Source organism: Ctenopharyngodon idella, chromosome 12, assembly GCF_019924925.1.
Source record: "Ctenopharyngodon idella isolate HZGC_01 chromosome 12, HZGC01, whole genome shotgun sequence".
In the NCBI taxonomy this organism is placed as follows: domain Eukaryota; kingdom Metazoa; phylum Chordata; class Actinopteri; order Cypriniformes; family Xenocyprididae; genus Ctenopharyngodon; species Ctenopharyngodon idella.
In genome coordinates, this window is record NC_067231.1 from 18,404,275 (window position 1) to 18,417,073 (window position 12,799).

General features: G+C 36.1%; 2 protein-coding genes across 3 annotated transcripts; both read left to right on the top strand.

The window, feature by feature from the left end:
- Positions 1 to 1,861: 1,861 nt before the first annotated feature.
- hoxb5b (homeobox B5b) lies at positions 1,862 to 9,640 on the top strand. 2 transcript variants are annotated; one of them, XM_051915292.1, is made up of 3 exons: positions 1,862 to 2,243; positions 7,738 to 8,216; positions 8,673 to 9,640. In XM_051915292.1, the coding sequence occupies exons 2-3, from the start codon at positions 7,751 to 7,753 to the stop codon at positions 8,918 to 8,920; spliced, it is 714 nt and encodes a 237-aa protein (XP_051771252.1). In that variant the 5' UTR covers positions 1,862 to 2,243; positions 7,738 to 7,750; the 3' UTR covers positions 8,921 to 9,640. The 2 variants fall into 2 exon arrangements, with proteins under 2 accessions (XP_051771252.1, XP_051771251.1); XM_051915291.1 differs by lacking the exon at positions 1,862 to 2,243 and having other exon boundaries at positions 6,851 to 8,216.
- Positions 2,278 to 6,723, top strand: hoxb6b (homeobox B6b). Its single transcript, XM_051915293.1, has 2 exons — positions 2,278 to 5,481; positions 5,937 to 6,723. Exons 1-2 carry the CDS (start codon positions 5,061 to 5,063, stop codon positions 6,188 to 6,190), a joined length of 675 nt encoding a protein of 224 aa, XP_051771253.1. The 5' UTR covers positions 2,278 to 5,060; the 3' UTR covers positions 6,191 to 6,723.
- Positions 9,641 to 12,799: the final 3,159 nt, after the last annotated feature.

Sequence of the window (12,799 nt, forward strand, 5' to 3'; positions counted from 1 at the left end):
GGCCTGGATTATGCAGAGGAGAATGTTAGCGTTTTATTTAGGCTGGGCGTATAGGCTTATAGGGAGGCCTACAGACTATATATGTTGTGCTAATCAGCACGATACAATGTTCATATATATATATATATATATATATATATATATATATATATATAACCATTAATATTATAGGCTAGTTATATCAGATATTTTGTGAACTTTTTATACATTATGAACAGCTGCCTATTTGCACGTTTTTGAGAATATCAAGATCACAATCTAAAACAGTCTCTCGTGAACAACTAAATATTTTTTTCAGTTGTAACGTAATCCTACATTAATAAAAAAGTTAAATAAAATCCAACATATTATGCCACACTTCGTTGGGCCTTTCATCTGATCTCATGTGGGCAAATAGCATTATCTGAATTATTATTGACGAGAATACGTTTGAAGTAGGTATAATGTAAAAATGTAAAAAGAGGTGTGTGTGAGTGTGTGTATATATATATATATATATATATGTATATATATATATATATACACACACACAATATAGGTTATAGGCTCAAATCCATGTGGCCTATTAACAGAACCATGCATTAAATTTTTCTATTAATAAGTCAATGTACATGTTTTTAAATAAAACAGTTTAAGTTGTTTAAAATATAAAGTTAACGAACTCAAGTAAATTTAGAATCGTTTATAAAAGAAATACGTGATTTTGTTATATTACATTCAATTATATATTCAGTATAGGTCTATTTGATTCTCTATGCCATCTAATTTTCTCTTACTTTTCTCGTGTAAGGTAAGCTAAAGACTTGACACAATAGAAATGACAAAACATATAGACAGATATAGAGACGCTTAGCCTATATTATGAGAATGAAATTATTAAGTTTTAAGAATACAATAACGAAAAGCACTAAAATTCATATACTAAATGAACAATGCATAATTAAGAATTAGATTCTATATTTTATTTAGCAGTCTATTAAACAAAAATGTAGCTTTCTATACAAATTCAAATACATGCTTATTGAGTTGTATCTCAATAAATTTAAACGAATATAGAGTGGATACAATGTAAATGTATTAAACGCTAAAATTTGAAATGAAAATAATTCTGAATGTATATACCTCATATGCTGTTTTTGGGGCCTTTTTTGGACAGCATGCGCTGCTGATCTTCAAGAGCATTGCCTTCTCGAGGGTATAGCCTATACAGACCATGCTCGGTCACTTTTGGGTTATACTGTTTTATTGCCCCAATAAATGTCGGAAATAAGTGTTTGTTCGTAGATACAGGAAGCAATTCTTTCCTCCACGCATGTTTAGTGCTGTAAAAAGCTTTCACGTTCCATTTGTCTATTCTCTTAAAGTCACCTGACAAAAGAACGCACACCATTGAGAAAGAGGGAATGGTGCTCTTTTATTTTAGTATAATTGGTCCATTTCAGTTTTAGCCACAGCTGTCCTAAAGAGCCTTCATTTCTATAAATGGAAATCTTTTTTTATTATTATTCGTTACATCATTTTGTGTTTATTTATAAACAATGCAAAACCTTTGTGTAGCTGGACTATGAACCATCTATAAAACTGAAATCTAAAATTCTAGTACCATAATAGACTTAATTCATCTTCAAAAAAAATAATGCAGCCTATATCTTTGACTGTTAATGAAGTGAAGTCGTGCTTTTTTCTCTTTTAACGAATAAAGATGGCGGCGACCGAGTTGCTGCTGAAGCAAAGCAATAAACTCACAGCTGTTTATGAAAATTTACAACTTTGTGATAGAACTTTATGTGTGGTTCTGCAAGTGGATTGGCTGACAGGGGTCACGTGAGCAGCTCTCTGTGAACATGAACTTTTTATGATTTCCCAAGTGGCTATAATGCAGCATTCTTTTGGTCAGGGCGCAGTCAGTAGCACCTCTGTCCTTTATGTTTTTTACGTTTGTTAAAGCAGAGGGAAAGACAAATTCTCTTGAGCTTGGCGAATTGTGTGCGTTAATATGGATGGAAAGCTCGACGTCACGCTAGTACGAAGCGTCTGCGTCTTTAGATTTTCACATCAGCTGAGAGTGCAAGGGTCAAAATTCACTAAGGACCTTAGTTCATTCTTCTCTAATTTGTCAAGTTTTAGCTCTGTCTGGCTTACCCGTACATCAAAAAATACGACACGAGATCCAGGTTAACCGACGAATCTGCGTGATTGTTTTGGATCATTCCACTGAAGCGGTGATGAACGGGAAAGGAAAGGTAGGACTGGACCTATAGGCTTCTGTACTCCACTTATTCCAGCGATGTCATGATGCAAACCGATGTGTACAGATTTCCTTGCACAGTACCATCTTCTTGAGCATGTATTTTGTATAACAACACAAACAGATTAAAGATCATTTAAGTAGATAAGAACTGGTATGAACATATACAGAAAGTCTTCATGCGTCGTAAGATGGTTTAAAAAGATCGACATGATGTGTGTCGCAAATAGGCCTATTTGGATCGATGCTGTACTGTTTTATTTGACTAAAAATACATGCTTAAAAAGAAGTATTGTTTACAGAGTTACAAGATGGCCGCTGCATTAAAATGATTATTATGAGATTTACATTAACTTTGAGTTTACAAATCAGCATTACCGAGTTTCTTAGCAAATAATGATCACTGTAGTCGTTTTTTAATTAATTTATTTTTACTTTTATTGTTTTTTAATTAAGGGCTGTAAAGTTGAATGTAAAAGTTGGTTTCAGCCATTGTTATTTCTGCTGTTCATAATGTTTCACGGAATTTGCTCAAACCCATGACATTTTCTATCTATCAGTGATGAGTTCATGTTTTTGAGGACATTTGTGAAGACGATTATGTCTCAAAGCATCAGCAGTTCTCTAATTGATGTTGAAGGTTTTTTTTTTTTTTTTGGGGGGGGGGAAACAAAAATGCAGTAGGCTACTTTGTAACATCTTTATTTTTGTTTATATAGCCTAATTTGGTCATTCTGAATCTGAATAACCAAAATAATGTTTGATTTTGAATTACAATCACATGGGAAATTGTTCTGGAGAAGCACACCTTTTCTCAATTCTTGCTCTGTGATGTCATCTAGTGACGAGATTTGGTAACTGTGGTGAAATTCAGTGTCTGTGTTTGGGTGTTCTCTGCATGTGATCTGACTGACTCAAAGACCTCCAGCATCCCTAGATACTGTGTTTAGCCGAAGTATGTCTACACTGAGCAAGGAATCGACAAATGCAGTTTGGGAATTGTTCATGCTTTAGGTCTAATTTTTAATGTTCTTTGCTATTCTTGATTAGCCTATTTAACGATATTTTGTATTTCTCTGCTCTTAGAAATCGACCTTGCACTGAAATTGTGTAAGGTCCTCGTTAATAAGCATTTTCTTTCTTTCTTTCTTTCTTTCTTTCTTTCTTTCTTTCTCGTGGGCTATGCTATTAATAATACAATATAATACGGAAAGAAAGAGCAGTCTTGTATCCTCCCAGAGGGTGAGGAAAAACTAAAATAATAACATTTACTTAAGCAGACATTTAATATTCTAATTATAACGACAAAGAATCGCTGCAGTCTTAAGAATACACGAGAATGTTCCAGCCGTCCAAGGGATAACTCGCAACAATAACGTCATCGAGTACTTACGTACTGCAGCCTATCGATATTCAATAATACCTCTAAAGATCAATTTTTATTAATTTACAAAACTGATTAGTGATTAATGGTTAGCTTTTTTTCTGAGAGGTTTCCTTTCGCCTTAACTTGAAGGCTTAACTCTTATAGCCTACGTAATAATTTAAGTATTACAATTCAAAGAATGTTTAATTTATACTTTTTTTTTTTTTTTTTTTAAATACATTTTTATATTTCAAGGACACTAGACATTACAATTTGTATATAAAATGTAAACCATGTAATTGTGTTATAGGCTAAAACTTTGACGTTGTCTATTTCAAACAAGACGACAACAATGAACAACATGGGCAGGACTGAATTTAAAATGGAAAGGTGCAGCCTATTTTTTTAATCGTGGATTATTGAGTTTGTATTTTTCTTCTATTTACCATTAATGCATGTTTTTAGTGATATGTGAAAATTGCTTGTTTTATGTTGATTGTGGTTAGCCTACATAATGTATTGCTGAAGCAGGTTTTCATGATGAGTTCACTAAATATTCTTTATATGTTGCACATCTTGAGAAAGTTACACAATATTCCGATAAACAACGTGAAAGCCATTCTGTACGGTAAGATTTTCGATAGATAGATAGATGGATAGAGATGGATGGATTTTAATTGTTTGGAATGATTTGGAAGGCCTTTTGAAAATGCGTCCAAGGTTATACAGTCTTTGTAAATTAGCGTAGTCAAGTTGTGTCTGTGTCTATGTGCTGGGTGATTTTTTTTGTTTTATAGCAAGAGAATGCGCTGTATGTGTAAACAACGATGGTATTAGACTAAAGAGGGTAAAGGTCAGTACAAGTTCGTGTTGGAGAGTGAGAATCAGTCTGTGCGTCTCTGAAATTGTCTCGTGCACCTGAATTGAGCCAATTAGATGTCGGCATACAGATTTTCAAAAATTTGAGCACTGGACATTTGTGAATGAAGACAGTCGAAATGAAAATGACGTGCAATTACACACTTGTGAGGTTTGCGTAATATTTCGTTAAAAAATAGAAAATGTGGCGGGAAAATTAATTATTAATCACATACTCATATAAAGTAATTATTTATTGATTTTATCGCATTTTAGATTTCCTTTTTTATCCTTTTCTTTTTCTTTTTGCGGTAAACGGAGAAAAACACTTGCGTCTGAGTGTTTAGATATGCCCTGGGGATTCCATTCTGTGCAACAAGAGGGCCCCCACCACACGTTATCCTGTTGTCAGAAGTGCTCAGGATTGGTCAGGCACTGATCAGCTGGTCCGTTTCCCCGCGGTCTCAGATTGGCACCTCGCCACCCCCCTTCGGCTAAAACCAAATCTCAGATAAAGTAATGGCAAAAACCACTTGGACTATAAAACACAACAAATCATAACACTCGGACAATAACACTGGCCACCCCATGAGTTCCTATTTCGTCAACTCAACTTTTCCCGTGTCTCTACCCGGAGGACAGGAGTCTTTCTTGGGTCAGATACCGTTATATTCCTCTGGATATACAGATCCTTTAAGACATTATCCAAGCGCTACGTTCGGAGCTACCAATGTCCAGGACAAGGTTTACACCTCATCGTATTACCAGCAAGCTGGGGGCGTTTTTGGGAGAAGCGGATCCACCAGTGCTTGTGACTATACAACACCCAACATTTACCGAACCGCTGACCGCTCGTGCGCTATCGGAGGTCTGGAAGACTCGCTGGTCCTAACCCAGGACCAGTGCAAGACGGACTGCACTGAACAGGGTACAGAGAGATATTTTAACAGTGAAGACAAACCGTGTACCCCGGTTTACCCGTGGATGCAGAGGATGAACTCGTGTAATGGTAAGACACGTTTGCCATTTCTCTGTTTTGCATGTTATAGAATGCCACACTACTTTCCACTAGGACTCCATGTCAACATATAAAAGAGAGATAGGCATAGTCAGCAGTCTTTAGAAAAAGTTATATCCAGGTAAAATAAATTGTCAACGGATCCAGTAGCTAAGCTGCATTCTGAATATTGCGCTTTTTAGTAAGCGTAAAGTCTTCCTCATTTTTACTGTCTATTCGAGTTAGATACACTCAACTGAATGACTTTTAATATAATTTCTTAAAACAAAATACTTGTCTCACGTGTAGATAAAATGCAGATGTCAAATCTGATGTCACTGCAGTAATAACAGTCTTCGTAATAATGATAGTGGTGACGACTGTACAGTGTTCTTTTACTATGTACGTTGTCCTGTTTGTATGTTTACTGGATGTTGACGCGTGTCTTTCTTTCACCTTTTTGACAGGAATGCCTGGTAGCACTGGCCGCAGGGGTCGTCAAACCTACACTCGGTTTCAGACTCTTGAACTGGAAAAGGAGTTCCACTTTAACAGATATTTGACCAGAAGGAGAAGAATTGAAATATCGCACGCTCTCTGTTTGACGGAACGTCAGATAAAGATATGGTTCCAAAACCGTAGAATGAAATGGAAAAAGGAGAATAAAGTGATGAACTCCGCAAAGGGCAGCGAAGAGGAGGATGGTGGAAAGGCGGGGTAAATGTTAAAAAGCAGCTTATGACGAAGCTCTGGAAACATTGTACATAACACGTAGCCTGTAGTTTGAATTAATAAGTAATGGTCTGTCCAACAAGAAAAAACTACCTAATAAGTTTTATGTTGCCCTAAAAAGCTTCAAGAGAGACTTTCTTTTTTCATAAAAACAGGCGTCTAAATCACCTTTGTGAAGACGGTAAAAGATCTATGGGAGGTGCTTTTACCACAATTATATATTTTGCGGTATTTGGCCTATCTAAACTAATAAGACAAATGCTTTCTCGCTCTTTGAACATTCTAATGCCTATAATTTGAAAGAAAACACAAGTTTATGTTTAAACTTCAGGATTAAAGGTCTTACATTGACTGTGTGTTTCAATCCATGTTGTGTGCTAGAAAAAGAAGAAAATGGGACATTTTGATGCTTAATTTATTGGGTCGTCACTTTTGTGTATGTGTATGTGAATGCACTAAGAATAATACGTTATCATACTTTGTTAGCAATGTCATTTTGTCAATAAAATGATTGTTTAACAATTACTGTGGTTTATCTTTCTTTATGTGCATGGGCGTCTTCTCAATGAGCCAGAGACGTTTCATTATCAGCTTTATTGTGTTATAAAATATTTTATCTGAGAGACATCTGCTATATATAGCCTATATTTATTATTATATAGGCTAAATGTTATATATATTTTTTAATTTCCAACTCTTCACTGCCTTGTGAAGTTGTGCTAGTCAAACGGGCCAGTTTGACATAAGCATCTGGCCTATTTTTTTATTATTATTATTATTATTATTTATTTATTCTTTTTTTATTATTACTTTGTAGATCTATGTCTTAGTTTGACTATCAAAAACTAGGTTGACTAACCTATGTTAAGAAGCCACATATTTATACGGTTTGGTATGGAATCACTGAATGAAGACGCTGAAACACCCAAGATTGCTTTGAGAATCTAAAACTAAGAAAAAAGAAAAACGACGTGAAATATTCACACTTTTCCTTAATTTAGCGTATATCTGTTTATAAATACGACTTACTGTTAGTGTTCCAATAGCATATAGTGTTGCAAAATTATGCAGCAAAAAGGCTTTCCGAAATGGGCAGGTGTTTGGTCATTTTACAGTTCTTCCAGTAGGTGACGCCCTCCGCTAACGTGGGATGTGGCGCTCGATGGGGAGGCACCATTGAGTTGAACCTAACGATCATCATTTCGTCATCATTTGTAACCATAGAGCATGAATTACCTCTTGAAGTCATCAGAGAGAATTTACGACTGGTCAACAAAGGCACGTGATGCCCTAACGCTCTCCCATATTTGGCCGCATACATGGCAAAAACGAAGTACAGTGCATTGCTATAATTCATTATTACATCATAAATTGTGCGGCGCTGGATTTTAACGACCAAGATCTACAAATCAAGACATTTTAAAACATCCAAATGAGCTCTTATTTTCTAAACTCGTTCTCAGGGCGCTATCCAAATGGGTCTGACTATCAGTTACTAAATTATGGTACTAACGGCGCTATGAACGCTTCTTACAGGGACTCCACCAGCATGCATTCCGGGTCTTTCGGTTACAACTACAATGGAATAGACCTTAGTGTAAATCGTCCCAACAATGGCCATTTCGGTGCAGTTGGAGATAATTCTCGCTCTTTCCAAAATCCGGGTCAGGAGACCCGGTACAGACAGTCGAGCTGCTCGCTCTCGTCTCCAGATCCCATGTCTTGTGCCACCAGCGAGAGTCTGGAATTGAAGGGTTCATCTCCTCCATCTGATCAGAGCACACCAACCGGCAACAGCAGACTCACCAACAGCAACAATCTCACCAGCAGCAATAGCACACATTTTGCGGACACAGACGAGACCAATGTCTCGTCCGAGACCGAGGAAGGAGCACAGACCACCACCAACACACGTACGCAGAAGCAAGAATCTGTGGCGACCTCGACTACAACACCTAACGACGGTCAAACTCCACAGATATTCCCATGGATGAGGAAGCTGCACATTAGCCATGGTATACACATCTCTGTTCTTTTTCATTTAGGCATGCTCAAATGAAAATTGTAAAGCCTTGCTTTGATGATAATAGTTTATTAAAGAAGTTTAATTATACGTGGATTAAATGCATGTGTTTCTCTTCAGATTTTTATAAACTACCATATTCGTTTAGAACTAATGTTTGTCTTACAAAACACAATAATCCTTTGATGGACCATTGATTTAACCTAAGTATAGGTTAAATAGAGAATAACCACTCTATCTCGGAGGTGACTGCATGTAAAATTATTGTGCAGCAGTAAAGCCATAAAATGCAATGGTAGGCTACTAAACTAAACGCCTTGAATATAATATAGTCTACATAGAATCAGCCAGCAGTCCAACATCCATAATGTAACGGACATTTAAGTCCATTTCCGTTTGATGGGTTGGTGATGTTTGCTTATTATCTCTTTGCCCTTGCTTATGCCAGATATGACTGGACCTGATGGAAAACGGGCTCGAACAGCTTACACTCGCTACCAGACGCTCGAGCTGGAGAAAGAGTTCCATTTCAATAGATACCTAACACGCAGGAGGAGAATAGAGATAGCTCACGCTCTCTGCCTCTCAGAGAGGCAAATCAAAATCTGGTTCCAAAATCGCAGGATGAAATGGAAGAAGGACAATAAACTGAAAAGCATGAGTCTCGCTACGGCGGGGAGCGCATTTCAAAATTGAGCATTTCACGTCACATTAATTGGAAAATTCGACTACTGTTACAGCGCTGCACCTTTCAGCTTGTTGATATCACCTGACGACGTGTGATTTCCCCCGTGTAACTCAAAATTGTCAGCTCTTGAATATTGTTATCACATATGCTAAACTAGTTACAGTTGCCATAAAATGAGTGTGAATGTCAAGTGTGTCAAGTTTATACATTCGTGGAGGAAAGCATGTTCCATGTGAGCTATTCGTGCAACGTATTCTAGACCTGTTACAAGAATTATGTACAGTACAACTCGCACTACCTAACTATCTTAAGTGATAGTGTAAAAAAAGAGAAACTTTTGTTGTATCCTTGAACTTGTATTGAAACGTCATGTATTATTCACGCAACATGCTATATTCTTGTTATGTGCCGGGCTTTTTGATTTCTCGTAGATGATACCTGCATCGCGAGAAAAATAATCTTTTCGCACTTACATTTGTGTACTTAGGCTGCAGCACAAGATTACTTTGGGCTCGTAAGATGTCCAATGAAGAATGTCTTTATACAGTAGTGACCAATATGTTATTTGTAGTGCACAACGTGAGTTATGAACGTTATGTGTTAAAAGTTGGAGAAAAAATGTTTTGTCATTGACATGTTGATGGTATCTCTGCCATTTTTTTTGTATTTGTGTCTAAACTGAAAATGAGTTGATCCAAAAAGAAAAATAAAGTTTTCTCTCAGTCATACATGAAAGTCTCTTTTTGTCTATAGGCCTGTTTGGTTAGTGATCCCAACACGTTGGACAATGCATTACATGGGCAACTGGTTCTCATTTCACCCACCTGATATTTTACACTTTAAATAATTATTTTTCTCTTAAATGAAATCACACTTGTGCATGTAGGCAATCTTAAATTAAGCTATAGGTGTTTATGTGTTCTGTTGCATATAAAACAACGGATAGTCCATTCAGTTTTTGCTGCGCTCTGCGAGGAAACTTTGGATCTCGGTACAGAATATGGCTTATAAAATGGCAATATTCAAACTCAGCACTTATGTGTCACAGCACAACAACTCAACTTATTAACGATATTTTAACGGTTATTTTTTTGTATGAAACACAACAGACAAATCATCTACCCTGACTATTTTCTTCTGAAGTCCAGTCCGTAACACCAACATGTAGCTCTTGGTAGCTCTAAAAAAGTCACGTGAGGTCCATAAAGTTAGTTTTATGGTTTTAGGGGGGTTGACAATGTGCTACATAATTCACATTCTTGAATGTAACTGACTGTTTAACTGCTTCAGCGGGATTCTAAAGGTTGTGGGCAGCATGCGGAGTCTTCTCAAACTGGACAGTCGTTATATCCCATGCTGACTAGGCTGTCAACAAAGATTTTCATAATATTTCTGCTGGATGTGAAACGATAAGATGTCTTCTCTGTAGTTCTCAAGTAAGTCTCTTCTTTGGCTTCAGATGGTCATGCTTTAATGAATTGTTTCAAAGGATCAAGCATTTTAGCCAATTTACAATTTTAGTTTAAAGATTTATATGTCAGAGAAAGCAGACTTATTGTAGCCTATTTTTTTTTTTTTATCATTGAATAATATCATTATTCAATGATAAAAATACATTTGTAAACCACGGTGGATTTTGACTCGGTCAAAAATAAAAAATAAAAAATGTCATTAACCTTATGGCTGCATGCATAATAAGTGCAAGGTTGGACCGGGCGAAATTTATATTTGCGAAGATGCGTGGATTATGGAATGTATTTTGTCCTTATATTTTCATTAATACCTGAAGAGATAAATCTAAAAATCTTTCACTTTTACAACATTTATTAAAATCTACTTCACATCAGATGTCCAAAAATTTGGTATAGTGACATTTTAATTATGGTTAAACGTTAGGCAGAGAAAGTTCACATGGTAAATTTTGTTGGTATTCCATGCTAAATTGTAGATCAATCAAGCAATCTGAAAAATTACATACATATTTTTTTTGTCTTACCCATTTTGGTGTGTTTGCACATTATTGTATGTCTGGACTTTTGAAATAGGTGCAACATTTTTAAGATGAGAACGTGCTTTGTAGCGTTTGTGTGTGTTTTTAAAGATACTATAGGATGAATGTAAGGATGTAACTACAATTTTCTCGTGATAGAAACGGTTCCTCGATTCATAACTATTAAAGTCCCATTTTACCCCTATAATGTGTTTTGCATATTGATAGGGGTAATCTGGGCGCTGTTCTCATCAATTATTCATTGGGAAGGGATCACTCCGAGGTCAGGAGACGAGAGTGGCACACATGCCTTCCGAGAGAAGCACAAGGTCCATGCCAAACTGACTAGATTGTAATCCTACAGTTTTGGAATAAATTTTCACTCAACAGTCAGTACTGTCTAAAATTCTCTTAAAGGCATTTTTGTACTCAAGCGACATTGTTGAGAGGGACAGACTTTAGTGGAAGAGTTGTCCGAGCAATTAAATTGTAATCGACGCAACGCTAAAACAGATTAGATTATTTTGAAAGTTCTATTATTATGAATTTTGTTTGGCTTGAGTCATAAATAAAAGCAATGTCTCTGAACGTTTCGTTATGTTGCTAGTTAGATTGATGTAATGTTGCTTCATCACCAGCAGGGCCCGCCTCACACCGAGCTCCTGGTCGGTTTTTACTCATTCTGCATAGAGGGACATTCTGATGCTTTAGGTTTTTTCACGAAAACAAAATTTTTAAAAACAGGTAAGCCGCGAAAATGGAAAGCTTTTTTCAATGCGGCAATTTCAATTTTTCGTTTGTTGGTTTTTGGTGGGTGACCCAGGTCTAAACAATATTGTTAAAATATCTCATTAAATAAACTATAGGAAGGGTGTAATTATAAAACAGCAATGGGAACCCGATTCGCTTCATGGTAGAAATATTAAATGTGGAAATTTGCAAATATCAAAATATCAAAGCTAGGAATCTATATTCTATAGAATATTAAAAATGTTTGAAAAGAAAACGTACTATGACAGTGCGTGGCATGCAGGATCAGAGTTCATGCTGAGGTCACTTATCCAGCTATGTTCTGTGATTGCTGGCACCATTCTCAGCTTTTGTGGCAATGGCAAAACATAAATAAAAATTGAGAGCAGTGATATAAAATTCTTGCATGATGTATTTGAAGGTATGCTAATTTTTGTTCTGAAATAATATAGAAATAACCATACTGCTATTTGTCTAGTCATTTAAAACATTTATTTTTTATGTGTAGTTATAAAAGTTGAATTGAATTAAAATAATAATTTTTGGAGAATATTTAATTAGTGGTCTGTTTGTACTCGGTAGTAGTGCGATAACACGTTCAGGAAAGCACTAATCGAAGTGTGCAGCAGCAGGATTGCCTAATGAAGTTGATAAACGATATTTCGCTTAAGGTTATCTTGAATTTTTCATCTTTAATCGATCGTTATGCGCCCAAAAGGTTGTGTGATGTCTCCAATGAAGCTGTTGGAAGGCTAGTCCTGCAGAGACACACGCGAAATGAAAGTCCGAGAGAAAAAACCCATAATACGTAAAATTTTGCAAATGGATTTACAGTGTGAAAGTATGTTTTCTGGATGCAAAGAAAATGTAGAAACATCGAGAAACAAGATGGGGACCACCGTTTGTGCAAAAGAGTGAGACACATAGTAAGTTTACTTATCTCTTTACATGATCTCAGGATTTTATCCAACTAAGCAATGTATCAGATATGTGATTGCCTTTGCTTTTGTTTTTGACAGCTGTTTATATTAATATAGCCTAGCTAAGATAGTACGTTTGAATAGTACTATGTTGGATTAGAAATATTGAGGTATAAGGGAAAGTTAATAGCAAATAACTAATAATGCACATGATAAAGATATGGGTG